Source organism: Pygocentrus nattereri, chromosome 12 (assembly GCF_015220715.1).
Source record: "Pygocentrus nattereri isolate fPygNat1 chromosome 12, fPygNat1.pri, whole genome shotgun sequence".
Classification (NCBI taxonomy): domain Eukaryota; kingdom Metazoa; phylum Chordata; class Actinopteri; order Characiformes; family Serrasalmidae; genus Pygocentrus; species Pygocentrus nattereri.
Genome location: NC_051222.1, coordinates 16,245,196 through 16,271,015, shown reverse-complemented (window position 1 = coordinate 16,271,015; position 25,820 = coordinate 16,245,196). Strand labels below are relative to the sequence as shown.

Here is a 25,820-nt window from a genome sequence, read left to right as displayed (position 1 = left end):
CCAGAGCTGACACTGTGGGTGGAGGTGAGCCCAACTACATCTAGTTGGTACCTCTCCCACACAAGCTCCATCTCCTTCCCCCCCAATGCGGTTACATTCCACATGCCAAGAGTCAGTTTCTGCCGCAAGGGCCTAGGCCGCCAAGGGCCCCCCTGCAATCTTCCACTGCCTGTGCAGCACTGCACCGCTCCCCCATGCTGTACCTTGTGGGTGGTGGGCCCACATGGTCCCCCCACGTTGCTTCTTCGGGCTAAGCCCGGCTGGGTTACGTGGGCTGCCCGGCCACTTGGCGCTCGCCGGGGGACACTACCCCCAGGCCTGGCTCCAGGGGTAGGTCCCAGTGACCCTATCCTGGGCAGGGTACATGGTTTTCTGTGCCCATTTTCCACGGTGGGTTTTTGGATCGTGTTAGTCTGTGTTATCAATCATCAGTTATCAATTGTCGCTACTGGCCCAAATATTCTATATTGCAGCTCCTTTAATGTGCACAATTTCTTTAGGTGAGAACTGTAGGGGGCTCTACTGGGGGCCAGGGGTGGATATGCTGGTGAAACCATTCCTCAAGACTGGAAGGATGGCCTGAAGAGGGCAAAGGAGGACATTCATAATATCCTTGAGAACCTGCCATAAAAGCTGATGTTGAAGTTCTTTATGTTTCTCTCTGCTGATCTTGAATTGTTCTTAATCTGTTTGCGCATATGCTCTGACATTCTGATACATGTTCACACCAGTTACACAGGAAATGGAGCCCACGAGGATATGTGGTTTCCAACCTCCACTGTGGCACCTTCCTTTTGCAGAAACATGCTTGATTTGAATATGAAATTTAAAAAGCTGTCCTAGTTTTGGTATAAAAAAACAAGCCATATGATGGAACAAACACAGTTTTTGTAGTTCATTACTGGACAGACTGTCAGTGCTGAATAGACGGATTATTGGATAGTCTGTTTTGGTAGTAGTGTGTAATATGATGATAACTATAACAACTTAAAAGCACAATTTCTTTGAATATTTTATCACGCCTTCAATTCTTTTAGCACTTTATATCTTTCCTAATGAATATAGTAAATAATAACCATGTATTGTATGTATTTTTTTAGTCACTACATAAGCTATTTTATTATACACATTGACTTTTGATCAGTAATGTTATTAATATTGATTCTGATTCACCAATAATTTTGTAATCTGTTTATGTTCATTGATAATTCTGTATTATTAGTCTATTGCTGTTATTTCTAATGCTTGCTTTTCCCAGTTGAATGGCACAATGAGGACATGACTTGAAATTGTAATATGTTTGTTCGGTCATTTGAGTGCAATAGCTTATTTTAACATTTCAGATTCTGAAATAATAATAATTAGATTGTTTAATATTTAATTAAATCAGCAGAACTAATTTACATTGGGATTTCTGAATCAAACATATGTAGCGGCTCTGTTTTATATTGATTATTGGTATTTTGATGATCTACTCTTGTATCTAATCTACTTTTGTCATTCAGCACTGTCACCATTCTACCTGACATTGTTTTAATAGAGAGTACAGGAAATATTTCAATATTGATGCTGTATAACTCCATATTATACTATACTTACATTATCCTCAAAATTCAATTGATATAATTCACATATGAACGGGTGGATGAGGTTACTGCTACAGTGCTGAACTGCCACACCGGTTCACTGGAAAAATGGCACCATCTACTGCTGAATCAAGTGATAAAGAATATTCCTCTTGTTTAAAAGTATTATGTAGTGCCCAAGCCAACCCCCATTTGGTTTTCAGGCAAATGTTCATCCTGATGATTTTGAAGAGGGGCGGAACTGAACTTTGATCAAAACTCTTAGACCAGAAACAGCATAATGGAGTTGAGCCCTTTCGGAATGAAGCTTTGCCACTTAATCACACTGCTCAGTATCCCAGCCTGCTTTGGGATTCCTGCAGGTAAGCTCTCGCTTCTCTCTTAAGTTATATACATCCAGAAAAGGGTATGAGTGGTGGTCTGAAGAACACACGAGTCAAAACCACATTTGCGAAACCACGTCTCTATTTGCAGCTCATTGACTGGTCTCTTAGTAAGATTTCTTATTTGTCTGTGTCTGTTAGTCATGTTTAAACAGCCTTGTCCATTTCTCTGTATGACTGTCTGCTGTAGCTTATTGGGAAATGTGTGGAAACGAACTGTGAAAATGTCTTATTTTAACTTAAAAAGTCATAAAACTGGCTGTCTTAAATTTTCAAGTTCATTGAACATCAAAAGTAAATGAACAGAACAAAATTCATGTGTATTCCTTTCTGATAGCTCAATAAGAATAAAATTTTAAGGCAGGCAGTTTACTTACTTTTTGAAGCTAAAACTCCACATCATTTTACAGTACGCTTTTTAGATTTGTTGCAAATTCTAAACATAAACTCTTCCTCCACAGACTCAACATAAAATTCATTAATGTATTCATTAAAATAATTGATGACATATTAAAATGTATTTAGAGTAGAATAACAACTTGTTTTCTTTTCAAACCTTCTGCGTTATTTAGATGTAAACAAAGTCATTTATATTAGTTTGATATAAAATGCAGAATTTTTCACAGTGGTGATGAGAGGATATCCAAAGTTTAATACCTCTGAAAGCCCCCTCACACAAAGTTGTTGCATAAAGTGTTCACAAGCGCACTGCCTGATGCCTGAGACATTGTTCTTCGACAGTTTAGGGATAAGATTTTGGTCTAAAATGTTCATAGCAGAAAGGTACCTGAGTATTGTTATATGGCAAAAAGATACATGCTAGATTTTCTTCAGGATCAATAAAGTATCTATCTATCTATCTATCTATCTATCTATCTATCTATCTGTCTGTCTGTCTGTCTGTCTGTCTGTCTGTCTATCGTTCTATCTATCATTCTATCTATCTATTGTTCTATCTATCTATTGTTCTATCGTACTTGTTTTTCATGACATCAACATGCAGTACAATTAGGATGTAAAGTGACAGAGGCAGCGCTGTAACTATGGATGTAATAAAATATAAACGAATACACTTCGAATCATTGACACTAATACTAGTTTAGCTTCGTTCATCAGGTATTTCCCCACACTTGAAAGCCTGATACCAACATTTCACTGCTGAAAAGAAAAGAAAGAAAACCTTGTATCTCCATTTTTGTCATTTTTCAGTTTCTGGCATAAATTCAAAGGATATGTTGCTCTTTGCAGTTTCTGTAAATTTCATAATGAATGAACCAAAAGAAACGGCCCAAAATGACTTGGAAAGACATCTGTTTCCTTTGACCTACATTAAAACTTCTGTATGCTTTTGCCTTCTCCTGTAAAGTTACCATTTTGGAGATACAAGGTTTTGATCCGACAACGCGATTTGCTTATTTAGACAGGCAGCTCAAATTATTATTATTATTTTTGCAAATCAAATTTGAACAGGAACGTTGTGATATCCAAGCCTCACCAAAACTGTGCATTTTAGGTGATATAAGTGAATTAAACATAGAAACGAATATATCACATATAGTTCTTACTGCCTTATGCATCGCCAAGAAAACTATCCTCATGAAGTGGAAATCAAAAAATTTGGATGTCTGATGGCTCTTGGACTGGAGATGGGGGCTGACGCTCTGCGGTTTCTGTGTGCGGGCCCTGTTGTTGATGGTGGGGGGCCTGGATGTGTGCGCTCACGGTCTTGGGGTGGGGACCTGGGGACCCGTGGGGGTGGGTGCTGGCCCCGTCCGGGGGGCTGGCCTCCTCTGTGTGGGCCGGGGTGTGGGATCTGGGGCCTTGGCGCCTGGGGTCGCCCGTCCCCCGTTTGGGCTCCTCCCTGCGCTGGAGGGGTCTGTGCCCCCCTGGGCGCACCGCCGGGTGGTGGGGGGTCTGGGGCGCGCCGGGGTGTCTGTCTGGCATTCCAGGATTCTTGATGCCTCCCGGGAGGAGGGGTGGGGCACTCAAGTAGGGGGACAACCACATAGGGCTGGTTGGTTCTGGACCCAGGACCACTGTGTTTGCGTATATATGGGTGTGTGTGAAGTTTGTGCGGGTGAGTGTGTTTGTGTTGGTATGTATGTGTGTGTGTTTGTATTGTAATCGTGAGTATGTGTATTGTAACCGTGAGTATGTGTATGTGTGATAATTGTTGTCTCTTGTGTGCGTGTGGGTGTGTATGTTTTGTGCTGTGTCAGCTGTGTGGGCGGGCGCCGGCCTGGAGCGCGGTGGTGTCCTGGGGGCTTGGCCGCTTCGGGCCCTGGGCCGGCCTTCCCTGCGCCGCGGCCGGGTGTAGGAAACCGGGGTGCCTAGTGAGCTAGCGCCAGCTGGCTCTCTTCCTCCGAGGGGTAGTTCTCTGCCTCTCGGTCTTTCTTATCCTGACCCTTCCCCTCCTCCCACTCAGTCAAACATCACACTACACATGGGGGTTCTGGGGGAGGGGGGCCCATGCTACAGTGAGTAGGGCCACCTACCTGGCTCTGCTCGCTGTGATGCGTGATGTCCCACTCCTCCCCTTTTTTCCCCCCTTACAATGACACATTTCATGACACAGTACAGTACACACAGGGCTTTGGGGGGCAGGTGTCACTCAGTGGATGGTGGGTGGCGCTGCTGATGTGACCTCACTTATCTGCTCACTGCTACCTGCCCCTCAATTTTATTTACACATTAGACATTGAGGGCCTTGGGGGGCAGCGTGGCAGTGTGCTGTTATTCAGTACTACATTGCCTCTGTCCCTCCAATTTTAATTGCACTGTAGCTCACACACATTCTTTTCATTTCACACACATATTGAGTGTGTGGGGGGGGGGGGGGGGGGGCAGGTCCTCTCACACCGGTTTGGTGCACCCTGCCTGGTGGGGAGACCGGCCGGTCATTCGGGGCCGGGGTGGCTGCCTCCCTGGGTTACCGCTGACCCGTGCTGGTGTCCGCCCGCCGATACTGTGAGTCCATGTATGTTCCGTGTGTATGCATGAGTGGGTGACTGGTGTGTGCGAGTGTGGGTGTGGGTGTGTGTGGGTGCATGTGAACATGTGTGTGTGGACAGCTGGGCCTGGGTCTATGACTTGCTGAGCCTGGACATCTGTGGTACATGGTGGTGGGCAGGAGTTACCCCTCCCCACCGCTCCCCGCTGCTTGCCGACTCCGCCCCACACCCGGGGTATGGGTGCCCTGTGGGTCCCTGGGTGCATGACTGGACATCGTGGCGTGGTCCCTGCCCTGCTCCCTTGGCGGTTGTGTCCTGAGGGTGGTTTGGGCCTTTCTGGCATGGGGGGGGGGGTCCTGCCGGGGGTCGGCCGGTCTCGGGCGCCTGGGCCCTCGGGGGCCGCATGCTCGGCTCATGCTGGGGATGTTGGCCTGCCGGGGGGGGTGGGCTGCTCATTGCCTCTGGCTCTCCGGTCACTTGCCCTTTGTCTGTGGGCGCTCTGTCTGGGGCCTCCATTCTTCGTCCTCTGGGGCGTGCACGCGGTGGCCGTCGGAGCGTGTGGCCTCAGGTCTCCTGAGTTCCTAATGGGCTGTGGATGGTCCGGGTCCCCCGGGTCCTTCCCTATCTGTCTCTGGACCACGGGGGCATGGTTGCGGCTTCTTGCCCTCATTGCTGAGCACATTCCATGACACATGACACGTGAACGCATATACACACATATACACATTGCTGCAAACAGTAGAATTGTGTGTGGTGGGTGGGTGTATATGTATAGAGGCATATGTATAGATATGTAAACATGTGTATGTATGTAGCAGCAAATAGTAGAATTATGTCTGGGTGTATATATGTATATGTATATGTGAATATGTATATGTATGTATATCTGTATAATTGTTTTTTTCCCCTCCCCTTTTTTTTTTTTTTTTTTTTTTTTTTTTTTTTTTTAACTTACTTATTTATCTATTTATTTTTATTTAGTTGTCTGTTTATTTACTTATTTTATTTGTTTTTTCTCTCTTTTTTATTATTATTATTATTTTTTTTTTTCTTTTTTCTATTTATTTATTTACTTACTTAATTATCATTATTATGATTTATTATTATTATTATTATTTTTTTTTTTTTTTTTTTTCTCTCTCCTCCCTTCTTCTCTTTCTTTCCTGTCCTCTTTTTTATTGCCTGTCAGGCCTGGCCAAACAAATAAAATAAAAACTTTAACAAGAATAGGCTTTAGTAACCTATAGAGCTTTTTCTTGTGAAAACAAATATGTTTGGTACATCAGTACATTCGGATTACCATTCCGATTGCAAAAATGGCCAGACATGACAGGTTAAAAAAAAAAAAAAAAAAAAAAAAAAAAAAATTTGAACAGGAACGGCAAAAGCCACATCTGACTTCTCCCAGCCGGACTCAAGCCATCATGCTTTGTTCACAGTGTAGTTAATAAAAAGTGAAATGCTGTAGTGACATATAACTGACTGCTCTATTAGCTAGGTATCGTCATTAGCTAAGTTGTGTCCCTCCCTGGTCAGTATATTCATATGAGAAACCAATGCCGCCACAGTCTGACCATATATATCACACCATACATACAAATCTGAGTTGCCCTGCAGTGTGAACAAAGCCTAAATGTGATACCACCACCCAGAACAAGGATCAGAAGCAAACAACTGAGATTGTAGCTAAACTTCATAGGATGGTAAATCTCTACTAGTGTTACTGAAGATACTTGCACATACCCTGAATCTACCCTGAACCCAAGTTTGCAATGTGCTATCTTTTTCTTCTTTTTTCCCACTGCTAAAGAAAACCTGAAAAAAATAATTTCTTCACCATATCAACTGAACCCATTTCTCTTTATCTCCCTCATGACATTACATGTCAGATCCAGTGTTTCTCAGCAGGACTGAAGCCAGTCAGTTGCTTCTGCATCGCTATCGGCGCGCCAACTCCTTCCTGGAGGAGCTGAAAGTAGCAAACTTGGAGAGGGAGTGTCTGGAGGAGATATGTTCCTATGAGGAGGCCAGGGAGATCTTCTCTGTCCCTGAACAACTGGTGGGCAAAACTACATCTAACACTTCAGCACACAATGGCTATATTCACATTACACGCCTTGTTGTTCAGATCTTTCTGACTTGATGGTTCACAAATGTGTTTGTAAGAGGCCCTACCTATCTTTAGTATGAATATACCTCTACCCTGAAACGACCGATATGTGCACATCCTAATCAGTAACAGCACTTGAGTGATCCATGTGCGACCATGAACAACAACAACAAATGAACATCCAAGCCTCTATCACAGAAATCATTAGCTGAACATCTCTCACTAATAAGCACACAAATTCCTATCTGGCCATTCTCATTACAGGCCCACTTCATACATGGCTTCAGCATGCATCCTATGTGATTCAATCATAAGTGGACAGTACTATGTACAAGTATGAAGAGGGTCCAATGTTTTATCCAATGATCTGATCAACTCTCAAACCTCCACATAGGACTTGTAACGTGAACTCTAGTCAAGTATCACCATGTGTCCGCGACAACAACAAAGGACTGCCTAAACAGCAGCGTCATCACAGCAGAGACCAAAGCAGATGCTTCCTCAGAACTTTGTTTATAAGTTGTGTACTGCCTGTATGTTCACAAACAAGGGGCTCCACTATTTCTGTGGTTATAGCTTCAAACAAGGTGTAAATTGTGATGCTGGCACATATTGATATATGGCAGATATATTGTGAACTCATTAACTTAGCTAATGTTACTCTTCCTCCATTCTTGTTCTTGTCAGGACTAGTGCAGGCCTGTTGTCAGGGGATCAGTTCACTAATCATGCCCTACTAAACACATTGTTTTGTATACGTTCATATAAACAAACAAACCAATTATAGAGGAGGGCTTTCTGCACCACTTTTCTGTTGGCTGCATGTTTGGGATGTACTGCATGAATCCCCACAACTGTACAAATCTACTTAAGGTCTTGTACTTTTTCCTGCCAGGGATGAATGGAAAGGGTGAAAAGAGCTTAAAAAGGCTTTAAATATGGTTTAGTCTGATTTTAGTTTTGTTAAACATTTAATTGATTTTAATAATTATATAATTTTCGGTTTGTAACGATGTGCAAACGGTCTCATTCACATTTAAAAGAAAATAGTATTCGTTCCCAACATAGCACTGTGAGAGCTGTGCTGGACAAGTCTTTAAGCCCGTGCTTGAAGTCATGTAAATACTGGTTGCAATAACAGCATGTCTGAAGAGGCAGCAATGAAAATGCATTTTTGGACTGAAATGGGCTCAAAAAGTACCCTCAGGGGCAGTCGTGGGCTGGAGGTTAGGGATCTGGCCCTGTGACCGGAAGGTTGCTGCAACGACAGTCCATGACTGAGGTGTCCTTGAGCAAGACACCTAACCCCCAATTGCTCCCCGGGCACGGTGGATAGGGCTGCCCACTGCTCTGGGCAAGTGTGCTCACTGCCCCCTAGTGTGTGTGTATGTGGTGTTTCACTTCACGGATGGGTTAAATGCGGAGGTGGAATTTCTCCGGGATTTCTCTTAATCTGGGATTAAAAAAGAATCACTTAACTCACTTAAAATTGGATGATTTTTGTCACCCCACATGTTGTCACTCCACCGACAACACCAAAACAGCAAATAGGCATGAATGGGCCTGTGTCCACCTAAATTGGTAAAATGCCACATTATACCTTTAGATTGCACTTGCTCAGGCACTAAAATAGGTCCCAAGCACTTACAAAATATTTTTGTTGGACAAAAAACGACTCAGATGTGATTTAAATAAATGTGATTTTTTCAGATGTGGTTTTAATTATTTTTATTTAAATAAAAATGCATTATTACGTTCACACTACTCTAAAAACACCATATCTGGGTCACATTATGGAAAAAAAATTATTTGTGCCATTTCAGGCAATGTGAGGATAGCCCAGGTTTAGTAAAATAGCATTATTGTCCAACTTTACTGCATTAGTTAAACTAAACATTGTAAATACAAGAAACAAAACTGGACCTGAGGAGCAAATCTTTTAATCGTGTTTCTTTTTTCAGAATGAGTTCTGGAAGTCATACACAGGTACCGTATTAACCATGAACGTGACCAAAATAAAATCATTCCTCCATCTTTCTCCATTTTTAGCTTGATTCGTATTTTGAACGTTGCTTTCTCTGCAGAGCCAGACCACTGTAAGTCAAAGCCGTGTACAAATGGGTCCACCTGTGTCAGTCATGTCAATAGTTACATCTGCATATGTCCATCCAGGTTTGAGGGACGGAACTGCGACAAAGGTAAAGTCAACATCAGAATGTATATTACAGACTGAGAAAATTTCTCTACCTTTCACAAGGTCCGATTCACTGTTTTTTAAACAATAAAGCTGTGTATAACATTCCAGCCGTGACCTGCCTTAATTTTGGTTTCCTTCTCCACTTGTTTCTCCTTGCTATGTGCATTTGTATGTTCACTTTTTCTTCTCCATTCCCTTCGGTTCCATCAAGCTGGACCTATATAAAGAAAAACTCGCACTTACATCCTACTTCCTTGCATCATCTCTTACAGAATGATCAGTGTACAAAGGATGCAGCAAGTTTGGTGGAAGAACAGCAGATAATCACTCGGCACGAGAAAACGTCCTTGCAGAAGAGTGTTCTTCTTCAGCAACAGCTCAAAGCCCTCCTGCCGAGTTCTAGCAGTCTCTTAAACTTTCAGTTTCCTTTTCAGCTGGCCTCCACTGCTGAGCCAGCTCCAAGAGCCATTACAGTGCTGGCCTCTGAGTTCTTGACCCAGCTGGCCTCTTGCTTCACTGCCCAGATAGCCTCCTATTTCTCCATGCTGGCCTCACAGTGATCTGCCACTGCTTTCCAATCATGTCCAGTCTCCTACCCAGTCCTGTGGTTCTTCTATTCCTGCTCATTCGGCTGGTCTAGTCTAGTGTTTTGTCTTTTGTTCAGTTTTCCAGTTTTGTCCACTGTCCATTTCCTGTCCGTTCCTGTATCCCATCTACTGTCCTGTTCCATATTCAGACTTATGTTATCCCTTTCTCTGAGCTCTGGCCAGAAACGGCCGGTACATTTTATGCCTGGCTCACGTTTTGTAACTTCCAATTATTGTGTTCTAATCATCCATCCATCCATCCATCCATCCATCCATCCATCCATCCATCCATCCATCCATCCATTTTCTAAGCCGCTTCTCCGTCAGGGTCGCAGGGGGTGCTGGAGCCTATCCCAGCAGTCTTCGGGCGGAAGGCAGGATACACCCTGGATGGGCCGCCAGTCCATCGCAGGGCAGACAGACACAGACAGTCACTCACACATTCACACCCAGGGGCAATTTAGCATGTCCAATCGACCTGACTGCATGTCTTTGGACTGTGGGAGGAAACCGGAGAACCCGGAGGAAACCCACGCAGACACGGGGAGAACATGCAAACTCCACACAGAGAGGACCCTGGTCACCCAGCCGGGGAATCAAACCCAGGCCCTCCTTGCTGTGAGGCGACAGCGCTACCCACCACGCCACCGTGCCGCCCGTGTTCTAATCATTTGCTTTTAATTTGATTACCCATTCTGTGTTCACCATGGATCTTGCAACCCTGCTAGCTTCACAATTCATTAGTTCTGTCAACCTGGATCTCAAAAAAAACTTACTTGCAGTTTTCATGTCTTGTTAGTTACTAAACCAGAGATAGGTGAAATAACTGAAATCTTTGCAATCACTTATTGAGGAACCTTGCTATAAGAATGGCATTTTTTGGCCAAATGGGTAGCCTCAATCTATTGAGTTGAGCACACATCAAAATAGATTTACAAATCACCCCATTCTGTTTTTATCTTCATTTCAAATACCTTCTCGACTTTTTTGTAGCTGAGGTTCGTAACATGCCAAATGATCTCTGACTTTTGAATGACAGTGTCCTTTGTAACATAACTAACAGTACTCTTGCTTACTTCACAGAAACAGTTCCACAGAATGTTCATGGCTGTCTGTACAAAAATGGAGGCTGCGAGCATTTCTGTACCGAGACTGGAGACTCAGTTCACCAATGTCACTGTGCTCCAGGCTACAGCCTAGGTGTAGACAACAGCAGCTGTGTGCCACAAGGTGCGTCCGAACACAGTTAGGCTAAGGGTCTGAGTTCTCAATCCCATCATGTGGTCTTATCTCATTTGTTCATGTAAAGTCACTACTGATTGTCTTTTAATATTCTCCTTAGAACCCTTTTCTTGTGGTAGACCAGTGGCGAAAAGCGTGGGCCCTAGGGTTGTTAGAGGGCATGTGTGCACTAAAGGAGAGTGTCCCTGGCAGGTAATGATGAGTAAGAGAACCTTCATTTTGATTTTAAGATGTTTTTCAGGATCCTACAATTTTTGTGCTTCTGTGTTAATGTATTCAGGCATTACTTGAGATTGCTGGTTTGTATAAATGTGGTGGAATTGTTCTAAACGATCAGTGGATCCTCACAGCTGCTCACTGCATCTGGCAACAAGATCCAGCCCAACTACAAGTGATAGTGGGTAAGGAAAACAAAAGATCAGTTAGTGTTTAATCAAATAAAAGTACCACTTTACCTCAAAAAAAAATCCACTGAAGTTAAAAGGCTAATGTAGCTAACACATAATGGAAGATAATGCCCCAAAATGTAGCACATTTTGTAAATTAAAATCACCACTGGTTGGTATAGTGGTTCGTATAGTGTAGTGGGTTACATCTCTGCCTTCTACGCTGTAGACTGAGGTTCAATCCCCACCTGGGTAAGTACCCTACACTATACCAATAAGAGCCCTTAGGCAAGACTCCTAACACTGCCTTTGCCTACCTGTGTAAAATCATCAAATTGTAAGTTGCTTTGGATAAGAGCATCTGCCAAATACCGTAAATATAAATACACTTATTTGCAAAGTTGAGCCGGTCTGTTAAGCAATTTCAAATAGACTTGCATATGAAGTTTCTGTATAGATAAATAAGACAGTGACATATGCCAGATAGACAGTTGTCCATACTTTTGCCCATGTTTATGGATGACAGCATGTCAGTCTTGTATAAACTTCCCTTCTTTGTTAGGTACATTAGCCTCGTAGCTCCAGCGCAACACTAAAGCAAAACAAAACATGCCTTGGCTGATCAACTACATTTGCGATAAAAGGGAAATTGTATGAATCTGATTTTTGCCAGACTTTTCCTTAAAGCAGCAAGAGCCCCACTGAGCTCTCAAAGAATCCAATTGTTTTTTGCTTATTTCCTTCTGTATGCTTGTCTTCCTCTCCCCTTTCAGGTGAGCATATCCGTTTAAAGAAGGAAGGCACAGAGCAGATTAGAAAGGTGTCTAAAGTATTGATCCATCCTCTCTACAACCACACAACCACTGACAGTGACATAGCACTACTGCACCTATACAGGAACATAACATTAGGCTCCTACGTTGTGCCCATTTGCCTTCCCCCAGCAAAAGGCACATTTGATCGCACACTGGGGGCAGTGCGTATGTCCACTGTGAGTGGGTGGGGCCGACTCGCCCAGTTTGGACCTCCATCCACTGTGCTCCAAAGGCTGGAAGTGCCAAGGGTTCCCCTAGAGAACTGTCGAGCCCACTCAGGTCTCCGGATTACCAACAACATGCTGTGTGCAGGTTTCAAGGAAGGAGGTCAAGATGCGTGCCAAGGAGACAGCGGTGGACCACTGGTCACCCTGTATAAAAAAACCTGGTTCCTGACAGGCGTAGTGAGCTGGGGAAAAGGTTGTGCTCGCTCAAATACGTATGGGATCTACACTCGTGTGTCCATCTTTGTGGAATGGATTACAAACACTATGGCTGAAGAATGAAGGAAGAATTTTTTGGGAAGAATTGTTGCTGAGGAAAATCTTGAACAATCTAAAAGCAACAAAATATACATCTTAAGTATCAATATTGCAAAGATTAGTACCGATTGTATTAATACCAAGTTGGGTGTCAAACCAATTACGCAACAATGTGTCTTTGTACTACTCCATTTGTGAGGGTCTGTCATTAATAAAATGAAAGCATTAATGTGGTAATTAAGAGCCATCTTTGTTTGTTTGTTTGTTTTTTTTGGTTGAGTCATACATAGTATTATCAACTCCACTACTAACTAACAGTAATTTCATGCAGTTCTATAATCCAAATTTACAGATTATTACTGCATCGTTTTAAAAGTTAACTGCCTTTTCACTAAGGTATGTAAGACACTATATATATATATACACCTTGTATATACACTCTTGGCCATTTCAACAATTCCACTTATCAAATATAATCACAACTCTGCAATTACAGACTGTAGTCCATCTGTTTCTCTACATACTTTACCCCTAGCCCCCTTTACCCTGTTTTTCACTGGTCAGGACCCCCACAGTACCACCACAGAGCAGGAATTATTTGGGTGGTGGGTCATTCAGCACTTCAGTGACACCGACGTGGTGGTGATGGTGTGTTAGTGCATGTTGCACTGACATGAGTGGGTCAGACACAGAAGTGCTGCTGGAGTTCGGCAGGATCTGTTAAGCAATTTGAAATGGACTTCCATATATGGTGTCTGTTTATATAGGCAGATAAATACAAAGAGAGTGATGGATATATTAGATAGATAGCCGTGCAGTGACCCTCAGAGTGACAGGTGCTCAAAGTTAAAACAGGGCACATGGACGAAAATAATACCACTAACTACAGCACATCTCTTTAACTATGACAACATCCAGCATTCAGTAAGAACATCACATCTCACCATATTATAATATTAGATGGCCTTATATCAAAACAGTGTTTTTATCATTATTTTAACATACCTTCAGTCATCCTTGTATTTGAAATAATATCTTGTCTGTTAGCAGTGACTGAATCTTTTCAAATGGAATTACTTTCACAGGAACAGTGCATAATTCTGAACGCTTAATCTGGATCCCTATTGCAGCTGGCAGCTAATAAAATGTAATAAACAAGCAATTAATACAACAAATAAACCTGCTACAACAAGACTAAGTAACAGATAATTACCAAAATGGACACCAGCAAAACATACCAAATCTAGCGCTGGCTGAACTTAAGACTTGACTGAGCGTATGGCGGATAGAAACAACTAAGCAGTGATTGAAGGGCCAAGAAACGAGGCAGTGCTTGAGAGTGATCTGTCAAAGATAAAATGCTAAAATTTGTTTAAATTCCAGCCACATAATTTTAGCACCGATCCTGTGTTAAATTATTAATCTTTAAGGGGCAAAGGGGCCAAATGCTCCACCACCTTTGAGACATCATAATAATACAATAATAATCCAGAACTTGCTGGGGGGTGCCCTGGTGGCTTTGGGCCCCTAAGCAGCTGTTTATGTGGCTTAATAAGCAGAGCTGGCACTGTTGTGCTATGCCCAAATAAGGAACTTGAAACATATGCAAAAAATGTCCCAAACCTGATATGTTTTGTCCTATATATGCTAATTCCTCCAAGTGATCCTCTGAATAACGAGTTAATTTAGGACTTAAATATTGCTACATGCCAGCTAATAATGCTGTGCAACCACACCAAAATACTCCATGCAAACTAGCAAGCTTTGCTGAGTTTGGTGGTAAACTGGCTTAGAAGTAGCAGCCTACAGTTTGAGTTACTTGTATTGTAAAATGTTGTTGCAGTGCAATATTAAACTTAATTTTGTGCAATGTCAATTAAATACACAGGACTGTGAGCTTCCTTGAAGCATGGACATAGCAAAATTCATACTAGAACTCCTTAAGGACTTGTATGTATGTATGGCAACATGTATTGGGTTTAGAGCGTTTTTTTTGCAGAGTGCGATGGCAAACATTTCATTTTCCTGCACTGCTTAGACCGAGAGTTCCTTATATGGGGATAACGCTGACTACAGCATGACTGACATGACTTCAGAGATCTACAGCGGAGTCCAAAAGTCCACAAAGAGACCACATTGAAAATCTTACATTTTTATCATTTAAACCTGGAATAAAACAACAGACGGTTTTAGAAGTTGTAGCTGGATTTGATTTACTCATCACAAACGTATTTTTGCACACACTCGTGGAATGTATGCCAGCTGGAGTGTAAGCTCTCATTAAAGCAAAAGGAGGATGTACTCTACCAAATACTAAGACACTAAAATACTAAGAATTTCACTTCAATATTTCAAATCTAATAAATTTCACTCACATTTGTATGCTGATAATGTGATTTACAAAAGATCATGCTGTATTAAATGAGAAAAGAACGCAAACTAGATGCATTTCCACTAGTTTGCTCAGATTTTCAGATCCCACGGTATATTTGGACACTTTCTCAATACATTCTGAATAACAGCTAATTAAAAAAACAATGTTTAACTTCTTTAACATTAGGTTTGATCTTTATTTTTACAGCAACATGCAGCATTTCTTAAAAATAGTCTAAATAAATATGATAAATGTGTCTTTTGACTTCTTCTGTACATCTAAATCAGTTTTTTTTACAGAGTGAGCATCAAAGTCACATTATTGGAGGTTTGGGGCACGTTTTTAGCCTCTGCTGATTGCGCAGAGAGCTCCCAGACTTTGGACCCTTCAACTGTGAGTACCAGAGAGATCAGGACGTCTGCCATTGTCCAACATGCAACTGCTATCTCTGTTTTCCCTGATACTGAGCTTGTGCTGCTGCCACTCTGCCTCAGGTAAAATATGTAAATGTCTGAATGACAATAAATATGTACAAAATTAGAGGAGTTTTGTGAGTATGTATGTATATTTAAGTGAAACCTTCTTGCATAAACGTCTGTGTGTGTCAGTGTACTTATGGTCACTCACATGTGCACATACACTTCTGCAATGTACACGGTAATTTTGCAGTGTTTGTAAAGCGGAATGAGGCCCATGGAGTCCTCACCCGAAGCAAGCGTGCAAATTCCGGTTGGTTTGAGGAGATGAAGATGGGAAACCTGGAGAGGGAATGCTTAGAGGAGAAATGCTCTTATGAGGAGGCCAGAGAGGTGTTTGAACACGCTGAAGTCACGGTCAGTATACTGAAATACAGACGCAAGGCAATAAACATCATGATTTTTAAATGTGTATAGGACAGCTTTTGTTTTACCATCTCTTCTAATGCAGCAAATATGATCCTGAATTTATTTACAGCAACTGCACTGGCTTGAACTTTGTAATTTATCTGTGCAGCATCTTCATTACAACTGCAATCAGAATTTCTATTCTTATATAGAGTATTCTTATCTTTTTCACAACAGAACGAATTCTGGAAAGTCTACAACGGTAAGGTGTTCAGTTGCTGATGTTTAACAGCCATGCGCATGTCTTCTTTCGATTTTGAGCTTTTGTTCTTTGAACAGCTGAAGATCACTGTCAGTCGAATCCATGTGAAAACAACGGCGTCTGTTCTCCACTCAAGGAATCATACGCATGCCTCTGTCCACCAGGCTTTAGTGGGCGTAACTGTGAGCGTGGTAAGATTATCACCTCAGCCTTTTTTATTTGTACCTTTTTGCAAGCAGATGCTTGTGAGTAGTTACGGGACTATTCCCTGTAAACTATATATGACAACAATGATAGTATAGGTTTTAATGTAAAATGATACAAAGAGGTTGTAATCTAGCCTGCCATTTACTGCTCACTGGTCTCCTGTTGTCCAATATTCCAGTAATAAAAGATATTCCTGACTCCTGTCTCCACAACAATGGTGGATGTGAACATTTTTGTGAGGAGCAAAAGGGGCAACGCAACTGTTCCTGCGCAGATGGATACTTTCTTGGAACAGATGGTCAAAGCTGTCTGTCCCAAGGTGAGAGTACTACAAATGATGGATATATTGCACGCATGTCAGTTATTACATTATTATGTATGTTTTGAGCTCATTCTTGCTGTGATAATTAACTCTTGGTTAACTATTGATGTGACATCATTTCTCTTCATTAGAGACATTTCCCTGTGGCAAGGTCCCACTTCTTCAGAGTAACCTCACTTCAAAAAAGGCCCTGGAGCAGGACCCAAGGGCTCGGATAGTCGGAGGAACAGAATGTCCCAGAGGTCACTGCCCCTGGCAGGTACAGTATAGATGTCATTATAGTACATTATAGTACATACATGTCATTGCTGTCATAACAAAGCCTTCAAATTGGGAACTTTACTGAAGAAGGGAAACCTTCCCATTTTTATTTCCCATAAATGTAAGATTTTACCCCAAGCACATTTGGACTCCTTCTATCAATCTATTTGACATAAAAGCCCAATGCCATTTATTTCTACCCCTACCCCTTGTTTTCGAGTGTGTTACAAGGGGTAGTGGTTGAAATTTTCCGCTATGAAATGGGACCCTCAAATAAAAAAGAACATTACTTCATTAAGAAGCTATTAGTGGTGCTCTGTAGGCGGCCTTGCCAGTCTGCAGTGACAGCAGAAGAGCGGAAGAGTTCACCAACCTCACTGCTGGGCTTTAGCTCCATTTAGATAATCAGATGCCTTCAATAAAGGGGGAATATAACAGTTACTTATTATCACCCACCACTAATTCTTTAGTGATATGAAGTTGTTCTAATTATCTCGTTCCACCTTAAATGGTGCAGCAGTTCTAATGACTCTTACTGCTTCACCTTTTAAGCTGGAACAGGAAATTTACCTAGCTAGCTACTGAGACATATGAAGAAAAGGACCATAATACCCTGAAACGACATTAAACTAATACAATGGTTAACATAATTTTTATGATGAAAATTCTCACATTTATTTGTGGGTTTCTTTGGTCACTTGCACAGCCATCTTACCGGTTTTTCTTTTTTTCTCATAACACTCCCTTTCAAGCGCACCTCTGAAAAACCTCAGTTTACAGGGCCATGTAGCCCTAACACTTCGTCTTACCTCTCTATCTCAACAAAAATCGGGACGCCCTTCAAAGAGCTACAAAGAGCTAGAGCTAAGTGGTTGGGACAAGGAGTGAAATGGGATTGGGCCAAAATGTTCACACGACATAAAGGGTAGCTGGCATTTTGAAACGGAATTTGTAATGGAAAAAATAATGCGCGTGTGATTTTTAACGTTTTGATATGACACTGACAATATGTACACTGTGCTGCATCTACAGGACATGCTGGTGTACAATGACAAGTCTGTGCTCCTCAGGTTTTACTAAAATATGGAGAAAAGGGGTTCTGCGGGGGCGCAATTATTAAGCCTACTTGGATAGTCACAGCTTCTCACTGTTTGGAGAAACTCCTGGTCAAGTTTCTAAAGATTGTGGCAGGTATCATTTTTACTACTACGTTTTCTGCAGGTTCGCACTGTAGCTGGTGTATGCATGATAGCCTTCTTTATCTGACTCAGGTGAGCATGACATTGACGTGAACGAAGGTTCAGAGCAGACAATCGAAGTGGAGGAGATAATCATGCATCCCAACTACATCTCAGCAACAGCAGACAGCGACATCGGCCTTCTGCGTCTTCGCCGCCCCATTGTCTACAGCACATATGCCGTGCCCGTATGCCTTCCTCACAAAGTGTTCGCAGAACGAGAACTCTGGGCCGTCCATCTGCACACTGTAAGCGGGTGGGGACGGCGCAGTGAGGGTGGGCCTACCTCACGGGTGCTCCGAAAACTTGAGGTGCCACGTATCCGCACGCAACAATGTGTGGAGCAAAGTAACGTCTCGCTGACTGCTAACATGTTCTGTGCTGGTTACTTCGAGGGTAATCAGGACTCCTGTAAGGGGGATAGTGGTGGACCTCTAGTGACCCATTACAGGAACACCACATTTCTGCTGGGTGTTGTGAGCTGGGGGAAAGGATGCGCCCGCCCTGGACATTACGGCATATACACACGTGTGTCCAATTATCTGGAGTGGATCCACAAGTACACGTCAGCGCCAGGTGTCAATTCAATGAAGACAACATAGGCAAAATCTGTGAAACCCAGGCAAAGTATAGTCAGATAATAACGTTCCAACTTAGAGCAACATTTTAACTTTTGTTTGTTTCTATTTATATATCAAAATATTAAAACAGCATGTGTCAGCTTTACAATTCAAATTTCCTTCCCTATGAAATAAAATTATAATCTGAAATAAAGGTTTATCTGACTTAAAGTGCATCTTTCTACTTTTGTGAATGCCTCCAAACTCTAAAAAGTGATATGATAAATAACTTGTTTCCCATTTCAATAATTTGTCATGTTTTTTTTATTTAACACATTCTTTGTTAAAAGCGACCCAAAACGTGGCCATAAGCGAGTATAGAAATATTTCACTGTGTCCAGTTAAGAGACAGAATGTAGTGTTTCTTAACACACATGTTTTGAGAGCGTATGTTGGTGGTGCGGTGTTGGTGGGGTGGGCTTTTCAGATTTCAGGATCAGCACAAACTTCCTTTCTTTAAATTTCCTTTCTTTCATTTGGAATATGAAAGTACAGAGCCCTACGGAGCCCCGCTGGTGACATCCTGTATAAATAAAAATAAGATCCTAATGCGTGGCCACGACTTAGTAAGGCATGGGAATGAGATCACGGCTTACTAAGTCGCGGCCACGCATTAGGAAGATCCCATGCGTTAATAAGACGTGGCCACGACTTAATTATCTCGTTCCCACGCCTCACTAAGTCGTAGCCACACCTTATTTTTATTTATACAGGATATCACCAGCGGGACTCTGTAAAGCCCCTAAAAGTGACATGGTCATTTTTTAAAATAAGGCATGCCCTTAAATCACTATAATGAAGCCACAAGTTACTATGCTGAGGCCTGGATTTATGTTTCTCATAATGCACGGCCTCAATATGATCATTTGTGGCCATGCTTGATTAAAAAATAATCACCAAGAGATCTGAGGGGCTCTGTGAGAAAGTAAATCAGATGATGAATAAAACCCTTTACACCACCCGTCATACTGACTCAACAAAGTGGCCCAGTCAGGTTCCACATCAACACAGGCTTCTTAGGCTTCTGTATTAGAGGAACAATGTCCAGAACATAACCTACTTTGTCCAAAACCCCCCCTCCCCTGCGGATCGAAGGCTGAGAGTGCTGACCACCAGAGTCGTGCGAAGCCCCAAAGCTAACTAACCGCTAACGGCTCCAGCATGAAGACCCAAACGCTTCTGGTGTTCCTGGCGTGTTTTTGTCACCGAGTGTCCGGAGCAGGTACGTTCACACGGTGTAAAGCGCTCTAAACCGTCTCAGGGCCGGTTCCTCGGTGCTTTGTCTGTTTTCCCGGCCGTTGTTTCCTCCACCCTCCTCTCTCCTGCAGTGTTCCTGAGGAGGGCCGATGCTAACGCGGTGCTGCAGCGCGCCAAGCGCGCGAACTCGGGCTTCCTGGAGGAGGCCAAGGCGGGAAACCTGGAGCGCGAGTGTCTGGAGGAGATCTGCGACTACGAGGAGGCGCGAGAAGTGTTTGAAAACGACGAGAAAACGGTGGGCTAGCACCAGAGTGGGCTCATACCGACCAGACCTCGGCTTAAACACGACTTCTGAACAACCAAACTGAGTGTAAATAGACTATAAAGAGCCCGTCTGACAAGCGAGGAGATATTAAAAGGGAAACTCCTCGTCTGCGTTAATCAGTAAACAAAGTCATTGGGAGTGGTTTGGTGTGAAATGGTTAATTGTTGAGAAACTAAGAGACTTAAACATTTGTAGAGCCTTTTTATTTACCATCCAAAAACACCAGGAAACCTACAACATATCTTTTGAGCGCTTATATGTAATGTTGATGATGATAAAACAGGTACTGGTCTGTAAAAAGAGATCTCTTTGGGGGCTGTTTTTCCCTTCCCTTCATCCCTCCACCATGAATTGAGTGAAATAAACAGTTTCTACTCCCAGTTCATGTGATAACTTTCGGTGAAGTAGCTTTTAGAAGTATTGAACACTTCAGACGTCTGGTTCCTATCACCACCACTGAGAACAATTCTGACTCTAAGTTTCTCTAGAACAGAGCATTTCACACCAAACCACTCTGAATGGCTTTGTTCACATCTCAACCACTAGCAGAAGTATAAAGACATTTTCTGGAGTTAGTTGGAGTTACACTTTAGCTCTGTAGGTTTAGGGTTAGGGCGTACGTCTAGACGAAGATCAGGACATATATATATAGGATATAAATGTTATGTAACATAAAGGGAGTCTAAAAAAAGTTTAAATACTCAATCAGACAAGCAGATACTGCGGTGCCACTTGTGTCTGTAGAACCCAGAAATGTAGTAAAATGTAGAACTTGTCTTGGTCAAAAATGAGTGTAAAAACCATCCCAGTAATGTAGATAATATAGTGTCACAACTAATAATGTAAAAAATATTTTTACTGATATTGTAATTCCTCATCACATTAGTTTTCAGGTTGACTATATTTAACACCTGGTTACAGTTTGGGGGTTTTATTGCATTTTTGATCAGGTTTATGTGCAGAATGGTATTACTTTATTGCACCTTAGTTGTGTCCCACAACATTCACTCAGCCGTGCTGTCTGAACAGTCACCCCTGTGAAACATCTGGAACGTTCTACAGGTGACATGCTCAACAGGAATTTGTAGCATCTGAATTTTCTGAAGATCAGGGCAGGAAGAAAACCTGTTTTTATGTGTTGTTTTTCTTTATTTTGAATGATGTTGTGATATTGGTAATGCAACTTTGAAAATTCATACCTGCTGCCTGAATTTATTGATTGGAAAAAAAATATTGATTTAAAAACAAACGTTAAAATGAAATGAGCAGAATGGCCTTAATATCCTCAGACCATAAGCATGGATGGTAGTTAACTACATTTCCGGTATTTGCTCATTATGAGCAGGTAAAGGTTGTAAAAAATGAAATTGTTCTAATGGTGAAATGTGTTATATTAAATATCATTAAAAACATTTTTTTAACTCCTTAATTTTTAAGAGTTACAAAAGTTAAATGTCACTCTGCTCATGGAATCACTCTTTTAAAGTTGTCAGTCTCTGATTTATGTGAATGATACCGTATAAACCAATGGTAAGAGAATTAGACCTTAATGGTGCTGAATGAACTGCAACTCCTGCTTGTTTTGTTTTCTCACAGAGAGAGTTTTGGCTGACGTACGATGGTGAGTTGGGAAAACGAATGACTAATGATTGTTCCAATGTTGGTTATTAATTACATTTTAATAGTAAAATTTCATTTAAAATGTGTATATCTCAAATGGTGTTTCAGCTAGTTGTTCAGTAGATAAACATTCTTCACATAAAGTAAGCCACTGCTATTTAAGGGCCTGCTTTATTTAAGGGTACTATACTGCGTGTTACAGTTAAATGTGTATTAATACAAAAATGATAAAAATACTATACCTGTAAACCTGTTTTATGCTGTTTATGATTGTATTTTAACTCCAGCTCGGGAGCCCTGCTTCACCAACCCATGTAAAAACAATGGGACGTGCATATATTTGGCAGACTCTTACATCTGCCAGTGCCTAGAGGGTTTTGAGGGCAAATACTGCCAAGAAGGTGCAGTGCACAAATCAAACATTGTTTTTTTTTTCCATTTTTATTTATTTATTTTTATTTTTGTCATTCTGGGCCCAAATTCATTCATTTCATTCTGTTTTCACACATCTCTCTGCTTTAGATTTTGCTTTGCATAATTTAAATGTTAAAATAAACCTATCCTAAAAGCATTTCTACTATAAATACATAAGTCTCTTTTTTAGATTTTGTGGATTCGCTTAAGTGCCTGTATCTCAATGGAGGCTGTGAGCAGTTCTGCGATGGTTCAGGACCCAGGCACAAGTGTGCATGTGCCTCTGGTTATACTCTTGGAAAGGATGGAAAGTCCTGCGTAGCTCAAGGTGTGAGAATTCCTCTAGAAATTCAGGATCAAAATAAATAGCTGAACAGAAGATAAGTTATATTCCTCAGAGAGGAACTAAATCTGTGAGTGTAAGCTGATGTCAAATGATCTGTTGTGTCTGCATTATTGGCTTCTAACTGTGGAGTTGTCCTCTGTAGTTCAGTATCCATGCGGGAAGGCACCTCTTCAGCTGAATCAGACTGTTATACCACGAACTGTCAGTGGACAAGAATGCCCTAAAGGCCACTGCCCCTGGCAGGTAACCTATACGTGAGGCAGAACACATTCACTTTTACAGTGGGTTTGAACTGTGCTCAGTAGCGCACTTAATGCTTCCAAAGACTGTTGCTTAAACCGTTATTTTTGTGCATTTGCATTTTTTTTCCTTGAATTTTGCTGTCCCTTCAGACTAACTTTATTTAGCCATAAAATAGATGTTAGATCATTTTCATCAGCAGAGATGATGATCATTGAAGTCTTCAGAAGAGTCAGTCAGTTAGATCATTTCGCCTCATTCACCATTCGTTCTTAAGAAGAAATCTCTACGCAGTTTTTCCAAATATTCTGACGTTTATGAATGTTTGTTTTCTTATTTGGAGTTTGTTCTTAGGTAAGAACAGAATCGACACACACTCTAGAGCACAGAAGTCCAAACAGTTCTGCAGTTTTATAATGCGTCATGAATCTGATGTAGACTTTTTCTTAGGACTTTTCTCAAGAACAAATTTAAGAAAAAGCTTTGGAAGATATTGGTGAATGAGGCCCATAGATATTGCAGTTGCCCATCTGCTCACACTGTGTTCATACAGGTCCTGTTGGATTATCATGGAGAAAGCCTCTGTGGTGGGGTTTTAGTAGATGCCAGCTGGGTCATCACGGCTGCTCACTGTGTGGATAAAAGAGATACAAACTACCTGAAAGTTATAGCAGGTATTTCATCATTTCATCATAGTAATCAAGCCACTTGATTAAGTACGCCCACCTTGCTTCTAAACTCTTTGTCCATTTTATCAGGTCCACTTACTACATAGGTGCACTTTGTAGTTCTACTATTACAGACTGTAGTCCATCTGTTTCTCTGCATACTTTGTTAGCCCCCTTTTACCCTGTTCTTTAATGGTCAGGACCCCCACAGGACCACCACACAGCAGGTATTATTTGGGTGGTGGATCATTCTCTGCACTGCAGTAACACTGACATTGTGGTGGTGTGTTGTGCTGGTAGGAGTAGATCAGACATGGCAGTGCTGCTGGAGTTTTAAAATACTGTGTCCACTTATTAGACAACCCTACCTTGTTGGTCCATCTTGTAGATGTGACGTCAGAGACAGTAGCTCATCTGTTGCTGCAGTTTTTGTTGGTCATCCTGTAGCCCTTCATCAGTGGTCACAGCTGTTGGCTCGATATTTTTGGCTGGTGGACTATTTTCAGTCCAGCAGTGACACTGAGGTGCTTAAAAACTCCAGCAGCACAGCTGTGTTGGATCCACTCAGACCAGCGCAACAAACTCTAACACACCACCATCACATCAGTGTTACTACAGTGCTAAGAATCCATCCATCCATCCATTTTCCAAGTTGCTTCTCCCTCAGGGTCGTGGGGGGGTGCTGGAGCCTATCCCAGCGATCATCGGGCGGAAGGTAGGATACACCCTGAACAGGTCGCCAGTCCATCGCTGTGTTAAGAATGCACCAACCAAATAATACCTGCTGTGTGGTGGTTCAGTGGGGGTCCTGACCACTGAAGAACAGGGTAAAAGTGGGCTAACAAAGTATGCATAAAAACAGCTGGACTACAGTCTGTAAATGTAGAGCTGCAAAGGTTCCTATGACCCATCATGCAAAATCTGATATGAGCAAAACATAGGAACTAAGCAATAAGGCTTCAAATGGGAACATAGCCATAATCTCTTTCCACTGTACCTTCTGTGTTTTACCAGGCGACCATAATATTGACATAATGGACGACACAGAGCAAGCTTTTCCTGTAACCCACGTGATCGTCCATGAGAGCTATGACCCAGTGTCAATGGACAGTGACTTGGCTCTTCTGCGACTACATAAGCCAGCTACGTTGTCAGCTCACACTGTCCCCATATGCTTGCCAACACTCCAGTTCGCTCACATGGAGCTAGCTTCTGTCCGCTTCCATAGTGTAAGTGGGTGGGGCCGGCACACTGAAGGTGGCAATGCCCCTGGTTCTCAACGTCCTAAAGGGCCAAAATCCCCCATACTTCGCAAGCTAGCTGTCCCGCTTTTGCCTAAGCCTCTATGCTCCCTGAAGAGTGGGGTTAATATCACTGAAAACATGCTTTGTGCTGGTTATTTTGAGGGTAGGCAGGAGTCTTGTCGAGGAGATGACGGCAGCCCCCTGGTCACTCAGTATGGGGACACCACCTTCCTGACAGGGATAGTGTCCTGGGGTAAAGGCTGTGCCCATCCAGGGTTTTACAGGATATATACCAAAGTTTCCAACTTTCTGGACTGGATTCAGCAGACCATGGCCATGCCAATCACCCAGCTGGACACACTCAGCAAAACTGCAAATGTCTCAGTCTCAGCAGCACCTCCTCTTGAGCAGTTCATAAAGAACTGATTGCAGGCCAAGGACAAAAATTGCTGCATAAAGGCATCCTTGTAGTCATTATTTCTGATCGTTCTGGACAAATTCAGCCTGAAGCTTATGCAGACCACTGTACCTGATGTACTTAACTCACACCAGCTATTGAGTTGCTGTTCTTTTCTGAAATAAAGATCAAATCAGACATCATCATTGCAGTATTCTTTTGTGTCCTGTCATTGAGAGCTAAAGTTTGCTTTCTGATCTAATCGTAACAGTTATAATGGTCATGAAATGAGGTTCAGTGCATTTTGTCTTATTTCCAGATTTTGGGCATGTGGCTGAGAGATATTTGTGTTTGAACATTCAGTCTCTTGCTGGTAGCATGAGGACACTGGCCACACAGCGTAAATATTAGCTCACAGTCCCAAGAGCAGTCTGGGTTCGCTCCTTCTCAGCAAGCCGATATGATTGGTCCAGATAACCAGTTTGAAACTGTTTTCAACTTCTTGTTTTCAAAGTTGTATTG

The 25,820-nt window shown here is 42.2% G+C and overlaps 3 protein-coding genes across 3 annotated transcripts; all 3 read left to right on the top strand.

Annotated features, from left to right (window-relative positions):
* Window positions 1–1,832: 1,832 nt before the first annotated feature.
* f7l (coagulation factor VII, like) lies at window positions 1,833–12,986 on the top strand. The gene is made up of 8 exons (XM_017701838.2): window positions 1,833–1,948; window positions 6,810–6,979; window positions 8,992–9,016; window positions 9,115–9,228; window positions 10,898–11,044; window positions 11,157–11,248; window positions 11,337–11,457; window positions 12,216–12,986. Exons 1-8 carry the CDS (start codon window positions 1,867–1,869, stop codon window positions 12,761–12,763), a joined length of 1,299 nt encoding a protein of 432 aa, XP_017557327.1. The 5' UTR covers window positions 1,833–1,866; the 3' UTR covers window positions 12,764–12,986.
* Window positions 12,987–15,504: 2,518 nt separating this feature from the next.
* f7 (coagulation factor VII) lies at window positions 15,505–19,023 on the top strand. Its single transcript, XM_017701799.1, has 8 exons — window positions 15,505–15,607; window positions 15,783–15,946; window positions 16,175–16,199; window positions 16,277–16,390; window positions 16,585–16,725; window positions 16,860–16,987; window positions 18,060–18,180; window positions 18,261–19,023. Exons 1-8 carry the CDS (start codon window positions 15,547–15,549, stop codon window positions 18,827–18,829), a joined length of 1,323 nt encoding a protein of 440 aa, XP_017557288.1. The 5' UTR covers window positions 15,505–15,546; the 3' UTR covers window positions 18,830–19,023.
* Window positions 19,024–19,888: 865 nt separating this feature from the next.
* On the top strand, window positions 19,889–25,501 carry f7i (coagulation factor VIIi). The gene is made up of 8 exons (XM_017701839.2): window positions 19,889–20,069; window positions 20,176–20,339; window positions 21,966–21,990; window positions 22,277–22,390; window positions 22,594–22,731; window positions 22,892–22,992; window positions 23,543–23,663; window positions 24,672–25,501. Exons 1-8 carry the CDS (start codon window positions 20,009–20,011, stop codon window positions 25,325–25,327), a joined length of 1,380 nt encoding a protein of 459 aa, XP_017557328.1. The 5' UTR covers window positions 19,889–20,008; the 3' UTR covers window positions 25,328–25,501.
* The last annotated feature ends 319 nt before the right edge of the window (window positions 25,502–25,820 follow it).

Coding starts and splice junctions, on each gene's coding strand:
- f7l (XM_017701838.2), top strand. CDS start 1,867: ATGGAGTTGAGCCCTTTCGGAATGAAGCTTTGCCACTTAATCACACTG. Junction 11,045..11,156: donor CAGCAGCTGTGTGCCACAAG/GTGCGTCCGAAC, acceptor TATTCTCCTTAG/AACCCTTTTCTTGTGGTAGA. Junction 11,458..12,215: donor CCAACTACAAGTGATAGTGG/GTAAGGAAAACA, acceptor CTCCCCTTTCAG/GTGAGCATATCCGTTTAAAG.
- f7 (XM_017701799.1), top strand. CDS start 15,547: ATGCAACTGCTATCTCTGTTTTCCCTGATACTGAGCTTGTGCTGCTGC. Junction 15,608..15,782: donor CTGCTGCCACTCTGCCTCAG/GTAAAATATGTA, acceptor GTAATTTTGCAG/TGTTTGTAAAGCGGAATGAG. Junction 18,181..18,260: donor GTTTCTAAAGATTGTGGCAG/GTATCATTTTTA, acceptor TATCTGACTCAG/GTGAGCATGACATTGACGTG.
- f7i (XM_017701839.2), top strand. CDS start 20,009: ATGAAGACCCAAACGCTTCTGGTGTTCCTGGCGTGTTTTTGTCACCGA. Junction 21,991..22,276: donor GTTTTGGCTGACGTACGATG/GTGAGTTGGGAA, acceptor TTTTAACTCCAG/CTCGGGAGCCCTGCTTCACC. Junction 22,993..23,542: donor AAGGCCACTGCCCCTGGCAG/GTAACCTATACG, acceptor GTGTTCATACAG/GTCCTGTTGGATTATCATGG.